The sequence below is a fragment of the Camelus dromedarius genome, chromosome 4 (genome assembly GCF_036321535.1).
Source record: "Camelus dromedarius isolate mCamDro1 chromosome 4, mCamDro1.pat, whole genome shotgun sequence".
NCBI classification, from domain to species: domain Eukaryota; kingdom Metazoa; phylum Chordata; class Mammalia; order Artiodactyla; family Camelidae; genus Camelus; species Camelus dromedarius.
In genome coordinates this window covers 98,001,002-98,026,231 of record NC_087439.1, presented here as the reverse complement: position 1 = coordinate 98,026,231, position 25,230 = coordinate 98,001,002, and the positions used below count along the sequence as shown (strand labels likewise).

Sequence of the window (25,230 nt, the reverse complement as noted above, 5' to 3'; positions counted from 1 at the left end):
GCGCTGGGTGCCGCCGGGATGAAAGTGGCGGGTCTTTAAAGAACGGTACCGTGTCGGCGAGGACGCTGCTCCAAGGTGTTGCCTGGCGATTCTGGGGAGAAACTGGGCCGTATGTGTCAAAGCCTTTTTGACCCTGCTGTCCACACTGAGGAGGTCCCGCAAGGGAGTCGGGGGCCAGCAGAGTGGATTTCCGGGCGTGTGTGCCAGCAGGGCTCCCAGCAGTTGAGGAAGGGAACAGGCCGCTGAGTCGGGAAGCACGGTGTGAACCGACCCAACAGAAGGTCAGGGCGGAAGGAGGCCATGAAGCCGGTCAGCGGACGAGGGCAGGCTGCAGGTACAGTTACACCCCCAGTTTTGAAAACAACCACGTGGAAACCCCGAGCATTATAGGAATGTCTTTTCCTCCAAGTGTTCACAGTCGGGATAAAGCTGTCTCCTGCCAGACCTCCCCACACAGGTGCTCGTGCTGTGAGGCCTGGTAGGGGCAGCCCGGTGATGGCACAGGAAGAGGCAGAGGCTGGGGACAGCGGCCCGAAGGGAAGGGAAAGACAGCTGGGGTCAAGAAAAGAGAATCGAAGGGCCTGGGTGGGAAATGGGGATGGGACAGCAGGGGCTGTGACAGGCACGCAGAGGGCCTGGGAGCGGGTGCGACCCAGTGAGGAAGGGCAGGAGGGGTGGGGCTGGCCTCAGAGGAGACACTGCCACTTGAGGGACAGCAGGTGCGGGGAGCACCAGAGGGAGGACAAGACCCAAGTCCACTGACTTGACTGGAAATAAGCCTCGTCGAGGGGCCGTGTAAACCGGGAGGCAGTCGGGGTCTGGTCAGGGATGAGGGGCGGGGGGGCGGGGGGTGACGGAGGCAGCGTCTCAGGTGTGGAGCCATTCCTCCCTGCGTTGAGTCAGGAGTCAGGAGACTGGAGAGGGGATGGCACGGGGCAGCTACCCCACAAGCCGCGGGTGCGGGATACCCCTGGCCCCCCTGGGCACGGTGTGCCCCAGCCCTCAGGTGGTGCTGCTGTAGTCAGCTGGCCTTGGGGACTCCCACAGGACCTGGGACAGGGCACAGGAGCAGAGGCCTGAGGCGGCCAAGGGCCTGGCAACCCTGGGCCAGAGGGCCAGGGCCTGGGCTGTGGCCTCTCCGCGGGTAAGCCTCGGACTGCTCCGCATCCCTCTGCCCCCAGCTGGGCTTGGCTCCAGGCCCCTCAGCTGCTGGCTCTCCGGTGAACCCTGTGGCCTTGGAGGGAGGGCGCTGGGGAGGCCCTGTTGGCTGGCTCCTGGCAGCCTAGGCTTGTGGGCCCAGACTCACCTCTGAGCCTGAGGGCTGGTCCACTTTACCTCCGTCTGGTCCAAAAAGAGCCTGTTTCCAGGAAAGGGCAGAGGAGGAGGAGAGTGGTTGGACGGACTCCTCACTCCCTTGGGATGGCAGCAGGGCGCCAGGCTGGGGCCGGCACTCACCTCGCTCTCGGCCAGCGCCTGCTCGGCCAAGTAGCACTCCCATTTCACCTCGATCTCCACAGACTCAGGGATGTCGGGGACCACAAGGTCGAGGACCCGGCTGGTGGAGGACACCACGTGCTGGGAGCAGGGCTGGTGTGAGTGGTGGGAGAGGGCACCCCCACCCCTTGGCAAAACAAGTGCCCTGAGTGGCCTTCATGGGGCCAGGGGTGGGCACCTGCTCCCCAGGTGTGGGCTGAGCTGGACAGCAAGCATCAGTACAGAAAAGGAAACTCCTGGAAGAGGCAGAGGCCATGGCCAGAGACCGGCCAGAGACCACCCCAGCTCCAGTGGGATGCTCTGCAGCGCCCAGAGCATTCTGATGTCCACACAGTGGGCGACAGAGGCCAGCAGGGAAATGAACCTGCGAAGAGCTGTGAGCTGACCCAGGTGACAGAACAGTCAGCACTGGGCCCCGCGCCCTCGGTCATGCCGACCCCCACACACCACACGGTGAGGTCAGGCAAAGCACTGTGGGGGTGGGGACCACCGCGCTGAGGCCACGAGCGCCAGTGGGGGACATCGGCGGAGGAGCTGAGAGGTGCCTCGGTACCTCACACACGATGACGAAGGCCAGGCAGATGGCCGGGGAACGGTGTCCCTCATCCTCCCTGAAAGCCTGGCACCTGCAGGGGATGTGGGGCTCAGGGCGCCAGATGCACCTCTCAGCTTCCCCGCCTCCTCCCTCACCCGTCCTGAGATTCTGGGCCTGGCTCACCATTGAGGGTGTGTGAAGTGGACAGTGTTCCCAAACAGGCTGCTCTGACAGCACCTTCAGCTTTACCTTGTTGGGGTTTCAAACAGGTAGATGGGCTGGACTGTAACTGAGCCCCACAGTGGCAAATGCCTCATTATCCGGTAGGTGTGACAGTCCCATAAGTCTGTGCTCCAACAGGTAATGTCAACCCACTTAAACCATGAAAGTGTGTCTTCATGGGACCAGCGGCCACTCTGCCAGACACTGCCCACCCGCCTGCCCAGTGAGCTGCCCAACTGTCACAAGCGTGACATTGGGCTTTGCTGCTGTTCCGTGTTGCGGGAAGGTGTGACGTTCCATTTTGTGCCATAAACTTACACGTTGCACTCCTTGGAAAGCATTACCGGGACCAAGTTTGCAAGAAAAGAAAAAACCCAAAAATCTTGAAAATAAAAAATACCATCATTGAGAAAAACTCCTCAGCGAGGAGGGTAAACTTTAAGTGGCTAACTAGACACAGCAGAGCACCATGGGAGCCGGGGGCAGTCATGAAGTCGCCCTGCATGCACAGAGGGCCACAGAGATCGAAAGGCAAAAGCACTCCAGACAGGTGGAGACATGAGGAGGCCCCAGCAGACAGAGACTTCTGGAAGGGAGGCTGGGAGTGTGGAGAAGCCTGTTTGAAGGAATAAAATGAGTTGTTTCTAGAACAAAAGAAGAAGACATCACTCCAGAGCAAAAGCACATTCTGAGTCTCAGCGAGAAACTTCTGAAAAGAACCAAATCTGTTGGTGATGCGGATCAAAGGAAATGAGAAAAAACTTAAATGCTACAAATGCCTCTGGCAAGAAAAGCCAGGTCACAAAAGAGTAATATTTAGAAGGAGCCTAGGGAAAATATCCCTTAACCCAGAATTTCATACCTGCTACTTGGAGAACAAAGATGGAAATATTTTCAGACATGTAAAAACGAACATACATACGAGTTCACCAGCCACACCATTCCTGTAAGAGCTACTAAAGGATCAACTTCAGAAAGAAGAAAAACGAACCCAGAGGGACAGCAATGCCTAAGAAGCTAGTGTAGCCACAGATGTTAATAAAATATACCAAAGAGTTGGGATTCACAAATGACTGAAAATGTTTTGGTGTGTTTTTCTAATAGTAAAGTTGAAATTAAGAAGGCTGACGTAGTGGATATGTGTAGAACCTTGCTCCAAAATCAATAAAGATCCTAGGCTCACCTGAAACATGCAAAAGTCTATTGTGACCAGATCATAAAGGAAGACTCATCGAATGAGAGACTTACATCACATCAACTCCCCCCCCCCAAGTAATTCAGACCAAAGTCAATGATTTTTTTTGGGTAGCATATCAGTGTTTTCCAAGTTGAAAACCTTCTAATGATTCATTCTTCAGTGACTCATGTAACACCAGGAATTAAACACTAACATTTTCATGACTATCATAGATTAATTATTCTGATGGTAAATAACTGTTCTCTCCAGTAAAAAAAAAAATACAATGTAAATCACAAGTATTTTAAAACTAGAGGACACGGATGAGTCAAAACAAGGATACAATTTACCAAGAATGATCTAGAAGTGGAAATTTTGATATAAAAGTTACCTCAGCGCCAATCAGAAAGGAAAAGATTTATAGCTGAAGCGTCATTAAGGCCAGATGGAAAGATTCCTACATTAATGGTGTTTTAAGTAGTGAAAAGGAGAAACTCCGCCTGTTTGAGAACTTAGTCTTCTAAATAATTAATGGATAAATAGGAAAATCACAATTGGAGTGACGAAATATTCCAGAAGTGAAGGAAAGAAGTATTAAGTGGAATGGAGGTTTTAAGCAGTACATTCAAATAAATGCATAGACAACAATTTGTTTATTAAAGCCCAAGAAAGTCTGAAAACAAATGAGTCAACTCCAGAAAATTGCTTTTTAAGAGGAAAGAAAGGATAGAAACTATCTGGAAAGAAAGAAAGTAGGGCCACAGCTACAAGAACAGGAGAGCCTAAGAAAATCGTAAGAGAGTATGAAGCGTACGTTTGTGTCACTGCGCCCTGAAGCTCATTTGAAACAGTTTTCTGTGAGCAAGTAAGTACCAGAACTGACTCAGAAAGAAACAGGAAAAGGAAAGAAGCCTGGACCCATGAAAAGAACGGGGCTGGTAATCACGGCCCCCGCCCGCACCACCGCGGTCCCCGGGGTCCCCGCACGGCGGGGTCCCCGAGGCGGGAAAAGGGGCGCGGGTCCCGCAGGCTGTGCCCCCGTCCTCGCCCTCCCCCCCCCGAGCCCCGCCCCGTCCCGCCCCGTCCCGCCCCGCCCGCGGCTCCTCGCGTCCCCGGGCCGCACCCCGCCCGCCTCACCTGCACGCGGGGTGTGCGCGCCAGCGTGAACCTGACGCAGCGGGGCAGGGCACGGGCGCTGGTCCGGCCGGAGGGGGCGCGCGGCGGGAAGTCGCACAACAAGGCCAGCAGGGAGGCCTGGGCGGTCGGCGGGTCAGCGCCCCTCCCCGCCCGACCCCGCGCAGTCGCCGGGCCCCGCCCCGCGGGCCCCGCCCCCCGGACCCCGCCCCAGCGCGCTCACGTTGCCGGTGACCGCCAGGTGCGTGACGCCCGCCAGGACGTGAACCCAGACGCCGCGCTCGCAGACGAACCTGAGCGCGTCCACCCAGTTGTTGAGCGGAGCGAAGAGCGGCGGGAGCGGGCGGGCGGCCACGAAGATGGTGATGCAGCCGCGCTGCAGCGCTGCGGCGGACGGGAACAGTATCACCCACCGCCAGGACCCTCCGCCGGCCGCGGCCCGCGAACCACGACTCCTGCCCGCCCGGTTTCAGCTGGTGGTAAGGGCCACCCGCGCCTGCAACCGATGGCCAACAGTGCCCACCGTAAACCCTGACATCGCTTTTCCGGGAGCCCCTGGGGGCACCCCTGCCCATCAGCAGGGTCCCAGCCTCTGGTCACTCCTCCTCCTGCTCTTGCTCATCCTGCAGACGTAGCTGCAGGGCCCCTTCCCTCAGGAAGCCTCCCCTGACTGCTCTCACAGAGCTGGATGCGTTTCTGGCTGGACATTCAGCCTCCCTATGTAACTGTCCTCTCCAGTGCTTGGCCCACCCTGTGGGCTCCTGGCAGGAGCGGCAACAGAACCTGCTTCCGACATTAGGGCTGATTTTAGGAAATGGCTCCTTGAAAGGACGTAAAATTCCTAAGGAAAGCATCAGGTCCCATTGCCTGTTGTCCAATGGAGTGGAGACACAAGGTCCACCCCATGCACGTTATCAGGGAAAAGCGTGTCTCTCCCCTGTGAACTCTTCTGCCCCCTGTCATCCATAGAACTATGCAGCTCCTGTCACCCTTTTTGCTTTGGCTGCCAGGGAGCTCAGAGCAATGCATTGGCTTAGGTGCAGCCCTTTAGATTAAGAGTGTGCCATCATTCTTTCTCCTCTGTTATCAAAGAGTAAGGCCCTGGCTGCAGGGACTGGTGTCTACACTGGGCACAGACCCTGCCCTCAAAAAGTGCAATTGCCCCATGTGGGGAACAGCCCCTACCTGGCAAGAACACGTGCTGAGGGTCAGCCAAGAGTGTGGGCATCGAGAAACTGTCTAGAGAATATCAACTCCCCAGGCCTATCGCCTCCCAGGTGTAGCCTTGCCTCTCGGGGTTCCTTAGCCCCCAGGGCCTGAGCACCCCACTTCTCACTCCCTACAGGAGGCTCTGGCCCAGGCTTTCCTGGGTAGGGGAGATTAAGGCCACTGCAAGAGAGCCCCATCAACTGGCCCCAGGTCCTTTTCCAAACCCTTGTGCCCAGGGTGCCGCCCCTTGCTGCCCTCAGCCAACCTTTCTTGAGCACTCCCCACTCTGGCCCCCTCAACTCCTTTCCTGATCTTTGTGGGCCTTACTCCACCAGGGAACCTCTGTCATGCTCACCCCCACAATCATGCTTCAAGGTAGATGAAGACAGGAATGCTGAGGCTGAAAGCCTTTCGGGTGTGTGGCTGCCCCTCCCACCCACGGTGATAGCCACGGCTGCCGCCACCACCAGGGCGCCTACCCATCCCTAGGTATTCGTCAAACAGGTCCTCGCAGGGTAGAAGTTTGTAGTCCGCCTCCCAGGGCACCTAGCCAGCCACCATGGAAGCCCCCACCCTCCTCTTCTTGGAGCGGAGCCAGAATTTCTGCCACCAGTCCTCTAGCTTCCTGGAGACAGAGCACCCAGGGAAATGCCCCCGTTCTAACAAGTTGGGTCCTGGGCACCCTGCAAGTAAAGGGCACCAGGAGGAGGAGGGCCTGGGGCCACTGGGTAGGCAGAGCGAGGGGCGACGCTTTGGCATCACCTCCCCCAGCAACCCTGCAGTGCCCTCAGGAAAGTCTGCCTCACTCACAGGAGATCTGGGGACAACTGATCCCTCCTGGAAACTGCAAAGAGATGTCAAGAGCTGTGTCAAGCTTGGGAGGGAGGGAGGGAGTAGATGAGGACAGTGGGGCTCGTGGTATTGCTTCCCCATGCTGCCGCTCGTCCAGCAACACCCTGCACTTTGGTATCCTGAACTCAGCTTCCCAACACCACCTGCCCTGAGAGTCAGGGCCATGCCCGGTGAAGGCACATGGCTTGGCCAAGGTCCCACAGCTACCGTCTGTGGTTCCCCGGGGGAGTCGCCAAGGAGCTGCCATCACAAGAGATCAGGTGTGGAGAGAGATGGTGGAGGGCGTCCAGCCTCGGGCCGGATAAGAAACCACGCCTGGGCAGGCCATTGAAGGCTCTGGCCTAGGACAGGGTCCCAGTTGCCTTGACTGGGGCCACAGTGGTGCCAGTGGGTGGCACTGGGGAGATGGGACCCCAGTGGTCTGGGTATTTCTGTTAGGGCAGGTGAAACCAGGGGCCTCCCCTTGCTCCTCCCTCTAGTGTTGTGTTGGGGCCAAAAAACTCCCTGGTCCATCCACAGCAGGCTGCAGACAGGATGGACTGGCATGGATGGGACAGGGCCCAGGAACCCAGGCTTCCTCCCCTCCAAAGTTATCCCCGGGGCGAGAGAACTCAGTAAGTGTCTGCAGCAACTCTGTAGGGTGGGGGCATCATAGATCCTGCGGGGCAGGTGGCTGGGGCAGAGCCTCCCCGACACTGCACGTGAGTTGCTGAGGTCCACAAGGGGCCAGACCTTCCTTCTGTCCAACCTCTTCTCCCAGCTGGGGCTGGACCGGGGCTGCTGCCCCAGACATTCCCGGGTCCCACGGTCCCTGGATGCTTCCCAGGGCGGGGTGGGGTGGGTGAGTCATGGAACAAGAATCTCTTGCACGTTGTTGATGATCTGCTTGCCCACTGTGATGACCAGGAGCTCCTGTGCCAACTCAGTGAGGCAGCCTCCAAGCCACACACTGCAGCATCAGGGCCTCAGATTAGCTTGTGGGAGGGACCAGCCTCATGTCCACCCAGCTGTCTCTGGGCCTCAAAGGTGGCCCCCGCCATGCCCTCATCGCCCTTTCAGACATGCCACAGGCACCTTGAGGATGGCCAAAACCCTCCCGCCTTCCTCCCCCTTCCCTATCTCACTCAAGCCCCCTCCCCAAGTCTTCCCCAGGACCAACTGGCAGACTGTGCATGGGAGTGACCAGAGGCACTATCGTATGGCACCCTAGGTTCTTTTTGGGAACCAACATGGGGTCAAGCCTAGCCTCTGGCTCAAGAGAGGACCCAAGATGCAGGCCTCAACAGTGACTTGATCAAGCCAGTGAGGGATGGGCCCGGGCTTTTAGGGAGAGCTCTAGAGACAGCATGCCTTGCAAGGGGGTACAAAGTTAAAGGGTGTCATCCAATGCTATTGGGATGTCAACCCACACTGCAGGATGTCTTCCCTACCAGGTGAGGAGAACATGTCCGAGAGCACAGCCAATGCTGGGGAAAGCAGCGCAACATTGTTTAAACACCTGGATCTAGCCATACCTGAGCCCACAGGGCCCTGTGTTTCCAATACGGGAGCCAATGAAACTCGTTTTTGCTTAAGCCACTTTGAGTTGGGAACTTTTCCCCCTGATAACTGAAGGCTGCCGGACTGATGTGCGTCGTATGCAGTAATGGCCCTGAGTTGTGGTCCCACCTGCCCTGTCCCTAGAAAGCCCCTCCCCTCTTGTGGGAAAATGGAGAGTGTCCCTTGGGGGCAGCCACTCTGCAGGCAGCTGTCAGGCTGGGTCAAGCCCAGACCCATGGGAGGTTGCTGTTCTCCCTCCTTCTCCATCAAAAAGGAGAAGAGGGTCTTTGAGGTGAGGTGCTCAGCAGGAGCTGTTGGATCCCCACCTGTGTCCCCTTGGCCAAGCCCAGAGGCCACTTGTGGACTCTTCCAGACACAGCCACTCATGCTGCCTCAGGGCGAGCGTGGCCCTCAGCCAGTGAGGAACCAGATGAACAGGGACAATTTGGGGGGTTTTCTACAGTGTCTCAGAGAGTCTGGGCAGGGTTGAGCCCACATGTCCTCAACAGCGGCCCCGCACTTAAGTACTCGCAGGTGCACCTCCTCCTGCCATCCTCCTCCCTTTGCGTGCTTCCCGGGGTGACACCCACACCAATTATGCGCACTCCAGTCTGTTGGGGTCAGCTTTGGGGGCACTCCCCCCACAGTGATGCTTCGTTCTGCACAGAAGCAGCTTCTGCTTCCTGAAAAAGCAGGCTCACACCTGGCTCTCAGAGCTGCTGGGCCACGCAAGGGAGCCTGCTGTGCTGGCGGGAGTGGAGGGGGCCAGCCCGGGAGACGCTGAGCCCCGGGAGGGCCGCCAGCCCCTGCACGCACAGTGTGCCAGCCGAGTTCGCGGCAGCGGCATTGCCTCACGGTCCACCCCGATGACTGGAGCTCCGCTCAGGTGGGAATCGGGGGCCACTGGGGACACGCGGATTGTGAGTGTTTTGTGGACGGCTGCGAGGGGGCAGGAGCCGTGTGAGGAGGCCGGTGTGGCAGCCTAGGGGGCAGGAAGAGCCGCCAACGGCTAGGGCCGGTCTCCGCGGGCTCCCCGCCTGGTTGCGGACCCCAAGCAGGATGTGGCCGTTGCCCGGATAGCCCACGAACCTGGGGGAGAATCAACGTCCCGAGGCAGCGCGTGACCAGCCCCGCCTGGCGTCGGGCCGAGCCCGCCGCACCTGTGCTCCCGCGGCCACCCGGAGACCACCTGGCGAAGCGCGAAGCGGGGCGGAGCCTGGGGTGGGCGGAGACAGGAGGTGAGGGGGGTGGCCCGGCGGTGTGGGGGCGTGGCCAAGGCGGGTCGCGCGGGTAGGGCGTGGCCGAGGTGTGGGGGCGTGGCCGGATAGGCCGTGGAGGGGCGGGGCGGGATGTAGCGTGGGGCGGGGGCAGGGCGGGTCGCTCCGAGGGCGGGGCCCAGGGCGCCGACCTGCCCTTGCAGAAGGCGATGCAGACGAGCGAGCAGCAGAAGTTGATGAACACCTTGAGGGGGAAGGCGTCCTCGAACTTGGTCTGGGTCCGATGCATCTCTGTGGCACAGCGAGATCCCGTCGTAAGACCACCTCACCCATGCAGAGATGGGGGAAAGGCCCGGATATTTTAAAGAAATTCTTTCAAGAAGGGGCAACGTGTGGAATTCCTGGATTTCTTACTTCAAAGCCATCTAAAAACGTTCTGTCGGTAAAGGAGGAACTGGGCAAGAGACTCTAGGAAGTCATATGATGTAGCTCAGGGGGGCAGACAGGGCATAGCTGTGGGGGCCTGGGCGGTGGAGGTGCCCAGGAAGCAGGTGCTGAGATGGAGGTGGGAGCATCAAAGGTTAACCGGAGGTAGCACCTGAGGCCAGAAAAGGGGGACACAGCCCCACTTGCAGGAACACTGAGTGGCTCCCCCAGGGCCCTGTCCCTGGGTCCCCTCACCTGGAGCCTCTCCCTGGGCACCCACCCACCTCCCACTCCCTGCCTCCATTTTGTCTGCACACCCTCCTTCCTAGGTGTGCTCTGAGCTCTGTCCCTCTCCTAGACCAGGACTGCAGTTTGTGGGATGGATGGATTGGCTCATCAGCACTTGTCCTTAGGAAATGGAAAGGGGTCCGAGGAAGGTGTGGAGAGGCAGGCAAAGAGGGGGAAAGAGAGGACTCACCTGCGAGGGGCAAGGACTCCTGTTGACCCAGGGTGAGGCCTGGAGTACCCAGGAGGGCCACTTCCTCTCCCGCCATCGAGGCCCTGCTCACTGCTATTGGAGGGACTTTTGGCAGTGGATGTGACATGTCCCATCTGGGCCTCATTCAGACATGAAAAAAGTCGTGTTCTGATGTGATGCAGCTGGGCTGGGTCAGTGCCCAGCCAGCCTCGGCACTCACCCCATTTTGTCAGGACATGGGCCAGGGCCACGTAGGTCTTGGAGAGGATGAGGGTGAAGACGAGGTTCAGGATGGACCCCATGAGGCTGGCGATGCATGACGACTGAGGGGAGATGGCAGGTCAGAGCAGGGTGACAGGGGGTGGGGGGACCACAGCCCCACCCACTCAGCAGGAGCAGACAGTGGAAGCTCACCCAGGCTGCGAGGAGGGTGTTGTTTGACCTGGACACCAGGATGGCCAGGATGGCCCTGTAGAGGATGACGGACACCAGGCACATGACCACCATGGCCACCTGCGGGCAGCCAGATGCCTGAGCCGCTGTGCTGCTGTCCCGGCACCCCAGCACCCTCAGGCCACAGCCCCCACAGCAGTACCACCACTGCTGCGTGTCTAGACCAGGCTGTGCTCTGTGCCTCCTCTTGCTGGGGTTGCGGGGCAGTGCGGCATGGTGGGCAGGGAGAGGTGGGGAGGGGTGGTCATTTAGAATTAGAGGTGGGTGACATTTGGGTGTCAAAGGGCCCCTATGCATTGTTAGCCCCAGGTGCTAGAGAACCCACCCCACTGGCTCACCAGCCCCAAACGGGGAATTCCTGACATCTTGGAAGGGGAGGGAGTGGGTCAGTTAGGAAGCCTCTAGGGCTGGAGGGCAAGGCAGGGTGTGAGGGGCCCCTGTGCTGGGATTGCCCCCCCATCTTGAAGGACGCCCAAGCCCACAGCTGGGGAAGCCTTCCCAGAGGCCTCTGTCCAGCACACACCCACCTCTTAACACCCGGACCCCTAACTTGGCCGCAGGCTTTTCCCCCTCCCTGGAGCCCAGATAACGGGGGCCTTTCTGGTGACAGCAAGGGTCTTGTGGCTCCCAGAGGAAGCATGAGGGGGGTGGGAAGGAGGACACAAGCTGCCCCCTGAGGCTCAGGAGGACAGAGGCATGGGGGGGCAGGGAGGGCAGTGGCGACCCCTCACCATCATCATGACCACCACGGAGCCGGCCAGCACCGGCGCAGGCGGCTCCTCTTGGGGAAGCAGGGCTCGTCCTCACCAGCGGTGGGGCTCAGGGCTGTTGTGGGAGCTGAGGCGGCCACCTGAGGCCACGGCCTCTCCTGGAGGGAAGCCGGTGCTCAGCGGGGGTGAGCGCTCCATGAGCGCCAGGGGACCGCCCACCTCGATGTCCTCACGGTTGGAGCAGCCCCAGGGGTGGGCCTGCATGATGCTCTTGCACTCCAGCATCCCAGGAGGACATGGCCCACAGCACCACGAACAGGCTGAAGAAGACGGTGCCACCATGGTCGTGGTCCAAGGGCTGGCCAGCCTGCGGGCGGGGCGGGGGGGGGGTTCCGGCTCAATCGGGGCTGGAGGCCCCTGCACTCCCTCCCCGTCCTCCCTTTGGGGGTGGCCACACCTGGCCTGTGCCTGCCCATCATTGTGTTTCGGCAGCAGGTGACTTGTTCCCTAGCACAGGTAGAGAAGATGTCGCCCCAGGAGGGCCCATAGCCAGTCCCACCCGCACCTGACTTAGATGATGCAGATGAAATTTGAGACTTCTGAGTTGTCGGTATCTAGGTGAGATTTTGGACCTAGAGTTGATGCTGCAGTGGGTGAGACTTCAGGGACACTGGGTTGGGGGTGAATGTATTTTGCACATGGATGGATATGAAGTTTTGGGGGCCAGAGGGCGGACTGTAGTGAATTGAATTATGGGCTCCCCAAAGATGTGTCCACCTGGGACCTCAGAATATAATGCTATTTGGAAGGAGGGCCTCTGCATGTGTAATTAGGATAAGGCTCTCTAGATGAGCGCACCCTGGATTAGGGGAGGGTCGAAAACCAATGACACAGAAGAGGAAACAGACACAGAGACACATCGAGGGAGGGGCCACACGAAGATGGAAGCAGCAGTGGGAGTGATGCAGCCCTGGACCAGGGAACAGGAGGATTCCTGGCGGCTACCAGGAACCAGGGGGGCATCACGGACCCGGTTTTCCAGAAGAAACCAGCCCTGCCACCACCTCAGTGTTAGACTCTGACCTTCAGAATTGTGAGAAGACCGCTTTGTTGTGCTAAGGCCCCCCTTGTGTGACAATGTGTTACAGCAGGCCTAGGTCCCCAGGAGGGCAGCAGAGGGGCGTCTGTCTGTGGTTCCGTCCTGGCACCAGGGCTCCAGGCTTGTGTGTGGTGCATGCTGGCAAGGCTGCTGTTCCCATGGAGACGACGACACACCCCACGGTGCACGGGGCTCAAGGACTCCAGGGAGCCGCCCGTCCCGGCCTCTTGAGTTGGGAGCTCTGCGCAGCCCGTCTGTGCCCGAGAGGTCTGCCTGCCCTGGGCCCCCAGCTGACCTTGGCCAGCCACACGCAATAGCACAGTCATAGGAGAGTGAGGAGCGGGCGTCTCCTGGCGCAGGCCCTCCGCTGAGCGCCGCGCCGTGCTGGCCAGTCGTGGCCCGGGGTTGGGGGGGCATGGTGCCGTGGGGGTTACGTCACTCACAGGGGGCTTGCCTTTGACGGGGACCGAGCAGGGGGTGCAGGCAGGGCAGGACCCGACCCCGGGGGAGCTGCCGCTCTCACCTTGGCCCCCTCGTGCCTGGACCAGGGCACAGGTGCTGGAGAGCAGCCAGAAGGGGCAGTCATGGCAGAGCAGGCACGTCTCGAAGCTGTCCCCGCTGCCACACAGCTCCTGCCTCAGGGCGGTGGGGGCGTGCTGTGGGCGCCATGGAGGGCCTGCCCTCCCCTTGCCCTCTCCCTCCCCAGCACTTCTTTTAAAAATGTACACAATGATAATTTTTTAGGTAACTTTTTGAAATTTCAGCTCCATAATAGGGTAAAACGCAAACCAGTCATTTATTTATAAAAAAAGCTTACACTATTGTAAGAAGCAAGGACGAGTGCCAGTGACACTAGCCTGAGAGTATACCTGTCCCCCTGTCAGTCCGGGGGCACACCTGTCCACCTGTGTCCACCTGGGAACAGCCGGTCTACCTGTCAGCCTTCCAGCCAAGTTCACAGGGCCCCCCGTGACACCCTGTGGGCAGGGGTGCACTCAGTGTGCACCTCTGTCCCCAGCTCTGCACAGGGCCTGGCACCTGGGGGTCCCTCTGACTGCACACCCACCTCAGGAGACACCGGGAAGGCCTGGGAGCTGAGGGGAGAGGACACTTATGTAGGTGTGCCTGAGAACACCATGAAACAGCCCGCCAGGAACACCACACCAGTGTGCCCACCACTGCTGCTGGCAGGAGCCAGCCTGTGTAGAGCCCTGCAGAGGGGGCACTGGGGTCAGCTGTCAGGGACCCGGTGGCCTGTGCCCCCAATGCTGGGCTGAGCCTGAGGTGGGGGTCTCCACAGCCGCATTTCTCCTCCAGGGAGCACACTCAGCCAATGCTGAGTCTTCTAGGAGGAAACTGAGGGGACTGGTCCTCAGGGGTGTCCCCTGGCAGCTCTGGGTACAACTCCTCCCTCCTGGCCTCTGGCCCTCCCACCATGCTGACCTGGGCACCAAACCCAAGGGCTCTGCCCAGGGTGCTTCTTGCCCCCTGGACACCCCTTTCCTGAGCCCTGTCTGCCTCCAACCAACTCCTGGGGTGGGTGTCCCCTCTTTGACAGGCATATCGCCCACCCATTCCCAGTTCTGGGAGCCTGGGGGTCATTCGGGATGCCTCCAGCTCTGCACCCAGCCGCACCATGGCCAGGTCCTAAGGTGCCCCCCAGTCCCTCAAGTGTGCACCCTGTCTGCCTCCCAAAGGTCTAGCCCAGGTCCATCCCAGCCTGGTGTCCTGTCTCCCCTGCATTGGCCAGTGACTTCTATAAAATGCAAGTCTGTCTAGAACCCAGCCAAGGACCCCACCCATCGGCCGTCCATGGCCTGCACCTGGCCTTGCTGTCCCGGGGCCCTGCTCCTCCCCGGCCCCAGGAAGGAGCCCCAAGTCCTTGCGCACGTGGGCTGTGCCTTGGGCATCAGTGCTCTGGCCCTGCGCACCCTGCGTGGCAGCCCTCCACCCCGTCCAGGTCCACAGCGGTTGTGGATGGCCTCCCTTTCTGTGTCACCCAGGGCTGGGGCACTCCACAAGAGCAGGACCCCCTGCCTCGCACAGCACCCCGACATGGCTCACAGTTTGAACGGAGATGTGCATGCATGAGTGCACAGGCCCAGGGAGGGCGGGCACACTTGCTGTCTTTGGGGGCAAGACAGGACTTCAGGTGACTGGGGCACAGAACTCGGGGGAGGTGGAGGCTGTGAGGAAGTCAAGGAGCCTGGGGCTGCCCAGAGCAGACGGCCATCCCAGAGGTGCGAACCTGTCTTGAGGAGGGGAGACAGTAGACCCCTGGGCCTTGGGCAGGGTGACCTCCGCTGTGCCAGGAGTTCCTGGGGTGGCCCAGGACTTCACTGGACATGTCTGCTGGACCAGGGACATTGAGGACTGGGGTTGAAAGGGGCTCTCGCTTGCAGAAAGGGGTTCCCAGACCCGCACCAGAGCATTACGAGGGCCCCAAAAGGTCACAGAGCTCGGGTACCTTATTGAGGCCAGACGGCTGGGCAGGAGCCAGGGAACGCTGGCCTAGGAGGGGTTGGTGTGGCCAGTGGCTGAGCCCCATGCATGGCTCCCCTCCTGGGGACATCGGTTAGCAGACTGTTACCCAGAAGACCAAGCTGGGGGCCCAGGAGTCCCTGAGGGGCACGGGACTCACCGAGCCAGGTGAAGCGGGCAGCCATCTTCTCCCCAGGCACCGGCGCACCTGGTCCAGAGGCTGCTACTCGTTCCACTGGTGCCCGCGGGCCCAGCGCTGGAGCAGCACCTGCTGCTGGCTGAGGCCCAGAGCCCACGGACTCTCTAGGGGCGCCACCAAGGGGCCCTGGGGACAAGAAGCCGTCGGGCAGGGAGATCTGAGGCTGGTCCGGGCATCCTCCCCCAACAGACACCATTCTAGGTTTGGGGGCTTCAGCACCCCCAGCATGGGCGGACAGCCAGACAAACCCCGGGACTCAGGACTGCTGAGGACAAAAGGGTCAGGCTGGGGGCTGGAGTCCAGGAAGGCCCCTCTGAGGAGCGCACATCTGTGTTAAACCCCCTGGCCTGGGGCTCCCAGGTTCCAGGTCCAGGGCAGTGGAGGGGCCTGGAGGGTGGCCCTGGGAGGAGCTGGTGGCTGTGGTCAGTGGGATCTGTGTCTCTGGGCAGGGATCTGGCAGTCCCTGGCCATGGCCGGGCCAGTGGGGCAGGCCGTCCCAGCCCCGGCCAGCAGGGAGTGCATGCCCCCGGGTGAGGGGGTGCTGTGCGTGGGCACCGGGCCACTCCCTGTGCACGCCCTCACTGACCCCTCGGTGGCATCTCAGGGTCACACAGCAGTGGGGGGGGGGGCTGACCTGGGGCCCTTAGGCCCCGTCGCCCCTCCCTGCAGCTCTGAGGGCCTCATGGTGGGCGGCTGCAGGGGCGGGGAGTCAACAGCCTCCAGACCCAGAGGGTGGACATTTTGTCAGGGGTGATGGTAAGGCTGACGAGTCTGGTACTGTGGCCGCTGGCGAGGTGAGCACCCCTCCCTGGCGATGCCTCGGTTTACCTCGCTTTGTGACAGGCACATGAGACCTCCCCCTCTCCCCCGAGAGGGAAGCCGCCCAGGGAGACTGGGCCCGTGGTGGGCGCGCCGCAGGCCACACCGGGCCCAGTCACGCACAGGGGTGCTGCTGACCCCAGCACAGCTGCCGCTCTGACCACAGCTGCCGTCGTGGGAGGGCAGGACCTGGGATCCTCCTCATCTAGACACTCACCCTCTGGCGGCAGCCTGAGCCTCCCGCCACAACCCAGCTGGGCCCCTCCGGCCCCAGGATTCACGTCGTGCAGGGGGAGGGCTGCGCTGAAGACAGCCTGCCCCAGCAGCTGGTCGATCCCAAGCAAGCCTTTTTTCTCGTGGCCGTAGGGGGTCTTGGCCAGGATCTCAAACAGCTGAGGGTGGTGGGGAAGGCACCAGTCATGTGACAGCGGGGCAGGGACATCCCGGCCCTCCTGTCTTGGGACTCAGCCCCTGGGTGGCCTCTTGGGGCCCCTGGTGACAGCGGTGAAGACACACCCAGGTCCTGCTCATGTCACCGGCTCACATGGCACAACCCCTCTTTGTAGATGGGAGGCCTTGGCTCATGGCAGTCATGTCTGGGTTTGAACCCACGCCCTGGCCAAGCACAGCCCACTCTGCATGGACCCTCGGTCTGGGCAGGGGTTAGCCTCCACCTGGAGGCCTGTCCTGGGGGGGCCTGGCCCCTGTGGGGCAGCCCACGTGGCCTGGGCCTTCGGTTGTCAGCAGCCGGTTCTGCTGGGCAGTCCCATCCCAGCCGCTGCCCCAGCCGCTGCCCATCTCGGGCCGCTGCAGCTGCTGGTCTGCTCTGGCCCTTGGCTCCCTGCCTCACTGGCCAACAGGGCCCCCCGCCCCCTGGCCCAGCGGTCTTGGCTGTCTGTCCCACAAACCCTTGAATGTGAGACCCAACTGGGGCCCTGGGGTCCCCGAGAGGCGCGGGCCAGCTCTGCCTTTGCAGCCTGGGGATGTGCTCCCCTTGTGGAGAGAGGAGGGGTGGCCTCTGAGCCTCTGGCCCCACCTTGGGGTCTCCGGCCGGGGACACTGTCCCTCTGGTCAGTATGCAGAAAGGTCTTCCTGTGTCCACGGGGGCCTCTGCTCCCGGGGGGCAGAGTTTCTGGGGCTGCAGCCTTTCAGGCCTGGGTCAGGGCTCGGGGCTTACGGCAGGACCCTGCTCACAATGTGGTGCTTTGCGGGTGCGGGGGAAGAAGGCGTCCAGGTCGCCACTGCCGAGGACCCTGCAGGGTGTGGGGCACTGGGCCCAGGCCTACCCCATGCCTCGGGCCGTGGCTGCAGGCCCTGGGCAGCACGGGCAGCTCCCGTTGTGCCTCTTCTTTCCCAGAGGCAGGAGTGCACGGCAGGTTCTCTGGCTGCGACAGAACCCCCAACAGGGCAGAAGGAGTGGACCGCGCTTGGGCAGAGGGTCCCATGGCCACCTGTGTGTCCCCTGAAGCTCCGAGCTCGGGGCCACAGGCCTCTCTCTGGGAGGTGTCTGATGGTGGCCTGCGTGTCCAGATGGTTGACCCGAAGGCCCTCCCTGGGACACCAGAGTCTTGGGAAGCCCTGGGGTAGGGCAAAAGTGAGGAAGGCTGAATTTCCCCCCAGCCCAGAAAGCAGGTGTTCTCAGCGTGGGCAGTGACACCCCGAGGGAGTTTCTGGTGCTGGTCACCCACACGGGTCCCCACCAGGCCTGACGCCGCCCTAACCTGCATGCTGGCTGTGGCTGTGTGACTTGCTTTGGCCAGTAACAGGTCAATGGAAGAGGCGTCTCCAGCGGGGCCTCCAGGAGCCAGTGTGGACACGCCACCTGCACTTTCTGTGTGAGAGGGAACCTCCACCCTCCTGGGCCCACCCACCACAGACCCATGGCTGAGCAGGAAGCGGAGCTCTGAGTCCAGCCACTGAGCTGGGGGGTGCTTGTTCCACACCACAACCTGCCTGTTCTGACTGATATGATGACATGTAGGTGAAGCGGACGTGCATTGAGAGCTTGCATACCTGGGACTGATGGCCTCTAGTTGAAAAGCTCTGGAAAGGAGCGTTTAGGGGGAGAGCCCCACATTTTAGTTCTCGCTTGTTCTTTCCTCATCCCTGGTTCTTCGTCAGGCCTGGGACCCATGTGAGTCTGCCCGGCCGGCTGGGCGGGGCCATCTCACCTGGACAGCTTACTGGCTGTGAACTGGCAGGAGTATGACTCGGGGGACACATCAGGCACTTCCTCCAGCAGGATGTTGGAGATGCCCAGCTGCTCCAACGGGCTGGCCAGCCAGTTGGAGGCCTGGCTGGGCAGCTCCTGGAAGGGGACACAGACGCCATGCGGTGGGGTCGGGTGTGCGGGTTTGCAAACAGGGCAATGGGAGAAAGGGCTCCAGCCGAGGGAATAGCACCGCCCTCCCCAGGCCATGCTACAGACCCTGTGGGGAGACCAGGCAAGCCCCTTCCCCTCTCTGGGCCTCAGACTCTAGGGCTGCTCTGCTGGTCAGTTTGATGTCCAGAGCCCCTCATGGCAGAAGGGACAAAGGGGTGGTGACTGTCTCTTTGTCCAGCCCCAGGCCATGCTGGGCCAAGGGAGCCCACAGACAGGGTGCAGAGCTGCCCCAAGCCTGCCATCCTGAGTTCAGCAGGGAGCCACAGCCCCTCCACCCCGTGTCCCCTGTCTGCAAAGCTGGCCCTCAACGGGAGGCCTGGAGGGGGTCTGCACCTGGAGGGGTCCAGGTGGTCAGCTCAGAGCCTTGGCTGCCGCACTGCTACCCCCCTTCCCGAGCCACCACGGGTGCCACCCCTCATCTGATGTGCCAGCGAGGCTTCTTGGTGCACCGTGTGCAGGGCGGGGGCAGAGACGGAGTGGGGTCCCCAGGCTTCCCAGCACTGGCAGTGGCACTGGGACATGGGGTGCAGTCACGAGGGACCCTGGCTCATGGGAGCACCTCCAGGCCCTCTCTCTGCCCGCCACAAGGCCCCAGGTACCTGCAGGGGCAGCTGCAGACGCAGGTCCTCTGCGCCAACAGCAGAGCACGGCCCGGGAGCGCCAAGGAGGAGGTAGTGCACCGCACTCTCCTCATCCTGGACGTCACGCTGCGGGGACAGGGGCTCTGTGAGAGCCTGGGGCACACGTGGGCTTGCACACGCGTGTGTGCGCAGGTGTGGTCATCTTTATGCACTTGTGTGCACACGTGAGTGTGCACATGTGTATGTGTGCCCATGAGTGTGTGTGTCCTTTCACACTCAGGAAAAGAGGCTTCCTGTAGCCACGGTGGCAACTGACCAGCACTGGTTTTAAACTATTTGATGAATGACGAGTTCCTTCTGTGGTCCTGCTCCAAGAAGTCGACTGTCAGGGCTGCTCCTGTTTGGAAGTCAGCCAAGGAGGGACAGACAGACACCGCGAGGCTGCCAGCTGCCCCCCGCCCCCGCCGGTGCCTGCAGCACGCTGACCTCGGTGGGAGGTAAACCCAGCTGCTTCAGTGAACAGTCTCGGCCTTCGACGAGCCACCAGGTATCCGGGGGTGTTACGCACATGTGATAGAGGTGAGCACATGGCTGTGCAGACGTGGGTGGGCATGGCAGTGCACACGTGTGCAGACATGACAGGCTCTCCCGGAGCCCAGAGGGGGAACTTTCATTTCCGGGGTCTGCTGTCTCTCTGTGTGCACCTGCTTCCCAAATCAGTGATTCTCAGCCTCAGGGGTTCCCTGACCGTCCTGGGCCAGACGCCTGCTTCGGCAGGAGGACATAACCTGGCCTGCGGTCAGTGGTTCCGCAGCTGTAGGGGGCTCAGGGAGGAGGCCCCCCGCAGGACTCTGGGGCTTGATCTGTTGCAAGGCTCTGGACGCCACACCCTCAGGCCCTGTGGGGCAAGGTCGCAAGTCACTGAACGAGTGCAGAGCCGGGGCCTACAACCAGCCCCACGTGCCTGCTCTGCGTGCAGCCCGGCCGCAGGCAGCTTACCCAGGAAGGCCCCTCCCCAGGCTCCTGCATGCCCGTCCTGTCCAGGGTGGCGCAGTCCTGCTGCCGACCCTACCTCAGGTCTTCCCCCCGAAGGGCATCTTTCAAACTTCAGGGCAGGACAATGGAGCCCAAGAGGGGCAAAGGCATTGCTGGGGGAGGAGTGGTCAGAACTAGGGGCTGCGAAGGGCCCTGGGCTTGAGGGGCGTGGAGGGGCCAGAGCCACAGGCCTGTGAGGAAACCCTGGGCCCTGGCTTGCTTACACACTGAGGCAGCTAAGGGGCTGGTGGACAACAGAGACCCCCGGTGCTGCGGCCAGACAGAAAGGAGGGAGACTGGTGCGCACCCTGGCTTTCCAGCTGAGGCTCCCGGGCCCGCGCCCCAGGAGCACGGTCTGCACCGTAAGAGTAAGAAACATGCCTTAGGAAGGAGCGCGGAACTGAAGCGGGCCTGTCCCAGCACAAAGAACCGAGCTCAAGCAGGCCCAGGCGACCTGCCGGTCACCTGGCTGCCTTTCAGAACAAAACAACACTGTATGGGAAGTTCACAGAACGAGCAGAGGCAGACCCAGAGATGAACCATACAGCCAGCAGAAGATGGCTATAAATAATGTCAGTTATTAAGTCAAAAGAGGAAAAGGAGTAAAGAATGGAACAAATGGTCTGAGTAACAATTGGAACATTTCAAGAGAGAATTAGAATTTATGAAAAGGAATCAAATGAACATTCTGAAACAGCAGAACACAGCGTATGACATTAAGAACTCGTTGGACAGGTTTCATAATAGACTGGACTCAACAGAAGACAGGGCTGCCAAACTTAAGGCTAGACCAGTAGGAAAGTGAAGCTCAGAGGAAAAGGAACGGAAAGAGCAGAGCAGGGTGCAAGGCAGTCACGGTCACGGTCAGAGGGCCAACAGACTGACCTGAGAGCCAGGAGGGAGAAGGAAGGAAGCGACCTGTGAACATGAATGTTTCCAAATGATGGAAGAAAGCAATCCAAAGAATCAAAATGCTCAATGACCCCCAAACAGGATTTAAAAACTGACACGTAGGAAAACCATGGTATAGCGTAGCTTTGCTGTGTTAAAGACAAGGCGAGATCTTAAAAACAGCAGGATAAGCAGCACTAGTTACAGCAGCCAAGACATGGAAGCACCTAAGTGCCCGTCGACAGATGACTGCATAAAGAAGATGTGGTGTATTTATACAATGGAGTACCACTCGGCCGTAAAAAGAATGAAATAACGCCATTTGCAGCAAGATGGTTGGACCTAGGGATTGTCATTCTAAGTGAAGTAAGTCAGACAGAGAAAGACAAGAAGCATATGGTATCACTTACACGTGAAATCTTAAAAAAAGATACAAATTTTATTTACAAACCAGAAATAGTCTAAAGGACATAGAGAACAAACTATCGTTACCAGTGGGGAAGAGGGGAGGGAAAAATGAGGAGTTTGGGATTAACAGAGACACACTACTGTATATAAAATGATAAACAAGAAGGACCTCCTGTCCAGCACAGAGAACTAAATTCAGTATTTTTCAATAACCTATAACGGGAAAGAATGCGAAAGAAAAAGTGTGTATATGTATGTATCTGCACAACTGAATCACTTTGCTGCACACCTGAAACTATCATTGTAAATCAACTACACTTCAATAAAAAATAAAATGGGAAAAAACAGCAGGAGAAAAAAAAACCACATTATTTTTCAGGGGAACAATAATAATATAGGCACAGGCTTTCCCAACTGAAACAGTGGCGGCCAAGACAGTGGACTGACGTCTTTAAAGTGTTGGGGGAAATACTGCAAACTAGAATTCTTTATCCAGTGGAAATGCTCTTCAGAAATGAAGGCTAAATGAAGACATTCTCAAACCATCAAAATCTGAGGGATTTTGTCCCAGCACATCTGCTCTACCGGAAACACTAAAGGAAATTCTTCATGAAAGACATAATCGCAGGTGGAAGTGCAGGTGTGCAAGGATGGATGCACAGACCACGAAGGACGAATACACAGTGAGTGGAAAGGACAACCACCTCTGCTTACAGATGACATGAAATACAGAGAGAAATATACATAGAAAAACTGCTAGAACGAACAACAGGTTTGGCAAGCTAGCAGGACACAGAATTAACATAAAAAACAGTTGCATTTCTATACACCAGCAATGAGCAAGATGCAAATAAAATGAAAACCACTCCCATTTACACCAAAAAACAAAAAAAAAACCCGAGCAAATTTAACAAAAAAAGTGCCAGATTTATATACTGAAAAGTACCAAATATTGCTGAAATAAGCTGAGGAAGTGCTAGACAGACGTAGAGAAGTCCACGTGCGAGGCGCAGAAGCCGACACTGTTATGACAGCAGGGCCCCCAGGATGACGGGGAGTCAACACAGTCCCTGTCGAAACCCTAGCGGGCCTTCCTGGGGCAGAAATGGACAAGTTTAACGTTCACATGGAAAAGCAGGAGACCTCAAGCAGCCAAAACAACGCTGAAAAAGAAGAACCACGTTTTAGGACCCACACTGTTTGATTTCAATACTTACTGTGAAGCTAGAATAATCAAGATGGAGTGGTCCCGGCATAAAGGTAGACTTACAGGTCAATGGAATATGTCTGAGATTTTGAAAATAACCCCATATGTTTATGAGTATTTTTTAACAAAGATGCCAGCACAAATCGATGGGAAAAGAACCGTGATTTCAACAAATGATGCTGGGAATAGTGGACGTCCACACGCAAAAGGACGCATTTGGACCACTACCTCACGTCACATACAGAAACCAACTCTAAGTGGAGTTAAGATATTAAGATAAACATCACAGACCTAAATATAAGAACCGAAACGGTCAAGCTTTTTAGGGGAAAGCGTAGTTGTGAATCTCAATGACCTGGTTTAGGCAACAATGTCTTAGATGTGACACCAAGACCACAGCAGTAAACGAGAAGATTGCTAAAAAGGACTCCAAAAGTTAGAGCCCCATCTAGACCTACCTGCTTCAAAGGATGCCATCAAGAAAGTGAAAAGGCACAGACTGGAGGAAAAAATGTATCTGCCAATCGTGTATCTGGTAAGGGGCACGTGTCCAGAACATACAAAGGCCTTTCCCAACTCAACGACAAAAAGACAGGTAACCCAACCTCTAAACGGGCGAAGACTTTGCATAGGCATTTCTCTAAAGAAGAGAGACAAATTGCCATAAGCCCATGAAAACACCCTCAGTATCGCCAGTCGTTAGGGGAGCGCAAATCAAAACCACAACGCGACGCCACCCCACACCCACCAGGAAGGCTGTACTGAAGACAGACAACGAGGACGTTGGATGGGATGTGGAGAAACTGGAGCCCACGCATGCGGCTGGCGGTTTGTAAAATGGCGCAGTCTCTTGGAAACACAGTTTGGTGATTCCTCAAAATATGAAACATTGAGTTACCATTTGACCTGGAAATTCCAGCCAACAGTTCATGCCCAAGAGAAATGAACACATTAACACGAAATCTCGTACGTGAGTTCATCGCTGCATTAATCGCAATAGTCAAAAAAAGGAAACAACCCAAATGCCCAACATCAATCTTTCGGGGATAAACCCAGAAGTGGAATTGCTGGATCACGTGTGGCAGTTCTGGGCTTAATTTGGGGGGAGCCACCGTGCTGTCCTCCACGGCAGCTACACCAACCCGCGTTCCCGCCAGTGGTGCACGAGGGGCCCGATTTTTCTGCATCTTCACCAGCACCTCCTTTCTGGTTTGTTTTTGTTGCTGTTGTGGTTGTTTAAAGAACAACCATCCTGGTGGGTTCGAGCTTGGGGTGTTTACTTCTCACACGGGTCTTCCTGGTGCTGCGTGGGGAGTGGCATTGGCCGGGGGGAGCACAGGTGGGCACGGCTGCAGGCCCCTGGGGAGATGTCGGTGGCTTGGGGCAGACGGGGCAGTGGGCTGGGGAGTGAGGAGGTGGGCCGCTCCGTCTCTGGGGAACCCCTTCCTGTGTCTCCCAGGCGTGTCTTGCCCACCCCATCCTCCAGCACAGCAGCTGGTGCTGGCGCTGGCTCAGGAGGTGCCATTGGGTGAGGAAGGGGAGGCCTGGTCACTGAGGACGGTGACCTGGGCCACTGTCCTCCTGCCACCCGTGGGCGCCCCACCTGTGTCCCCACCCCCAGCACCAACGTGGGCACAGCTGGCAGATACTGGGCGGGGCTCACCAATCCAGGGCTTGGCAGGGCTTCCCACCTTGTGGGTGGCCACCTGGTGTCCACCTGGCTGGAAGGAAGGGACAAGGAGTGGTGGCGTCTGGCCACATGGGCAGACACGCTTAGGGGCGGGGCCAGCCTGGGCCCTCTCCAGCCGCTCCAGGGGCTGCCACGGCTGCCGAGCACCCCGCCTGGGCTGTGGGCTGGGCCAGGTCTGTAGGCAGCCTGGGCAGGACCCAGGGGTGCCCACTGTGCAGCCTCCAGAATCTGGAGAAGAGCTGGACGGCCCCTCAGTGCCTGCGGACAGGCCAGAGGTGGTCACGGCCCTGGAAGTGGAACCCTTCGGTTTCTAGATGTTCCAGGTGAGTGAGGCCTGTTTCTCTGAGGCTCATCGCATCTGTGTTGTGGGGGGCAGGGAGGGGGGCACCTTCCACTCTCAGGCCATGGGGGGTGGGCAGCACCCTGGAGGCAGAGGAGGGCCCAGGAAGACCAGGCAAGAGGACACTCCGCAGCAGGGCCTCCGGGGTCTGGGGCCCAGCATCTCCCCCAGCAGCCTCCCCTGGGGTGTCTGTGGACCCCAGGGATCGGGGGGGAGCCCCTAGAGATGGACTTGGGGAAAGAAGGCCCACAGCAGGTGGGGACTTTTCTGCAGGCCCCAGGAGGTGTGTCCTCCTCTGGGTTTGACCCCGGGGACAAGGCTGACTTGGGGAGAGCCTGAGGCACGGACAGAGGCCTTCAGGATCCTTGGGGCCACACAGTGGCTGACCTGGGCCCTGGGGATCGGCTGGAGCCTGAGACAAGGTTGGGCCTGGTGCCCTCACCCCAGCGCTTTTAAAAAGGCATCTGGGCCCCAGGGTGACCCGAACCCCCATCCCATCACTAACCTGGACCCTGACTCTTACGTTGACCTAAACCGACCCCATCATAACCTCACCCTTCCATAGCGCTGACCATCACTCTCACTAGCTCGTCTACAATTAACCCACACCCGCACCCCGACCCTGACCCCGACCCCGACCCTAATGCGTGC

General features: G+C 59.0%; 1 protein-coding gene across 1 annotated transcript; it reads right to left on the bottom strand.

Annotated features, from left to right (window-relative positions):
• Nucleotides 1-1,234: 1,234 nt before the first annotated feature.
• ANO7 (anoctamin 7) lies at nucleotides 1,235-24,074 on the bottom strand. The gene is given in 30 exon segments (XM_064485399.1): nucleotides 1,235-1,357; nucleotides 1,456-1,575; nucleotides 2,048-2,120; nucleotides 2,279-2,375; nucleotides 2,720-2,750; nucleotides 4,566-4,682; nucleotides 4,786-4,946; nucleotides 6,251-6,396; nucleotides 7,474-7,558; nucleotides 8,979-9,144; nucleotides 9,200-9,251; nucleotides 9,323-9,378; nucleotides 9,537-9,670; nucleotides 10,504-10,606; nucleotides 10,698-10,796; nucleotides 11,468-11,499; nucleotides 11,502-11,604; nucleotides 11,666-11,731; nucleotides 11,733-11,813; nucleotides 13,085-13,177; nucleotides 13,657-13,707; nucleotides 13,710-13,756; nucleotides 15,187-15,222; nucleotides 15,225-15,351; nucleotides 16,326-16,445; nucleotides 17,249-17,297; nucleotides 18,216-18,352; nucleotides 19,027-19,134; nucleotides 19,797-19,906; nucleotides 23,837-24,074. Coding segments are annotated over 30 exon segments (2,913 nt in total). The 3' UTR covers nucleotides 1,235-1,282.
• Between the last annotated feature and the right edge of the window lie 1,156 nt (nucleotides 24,075-25,230).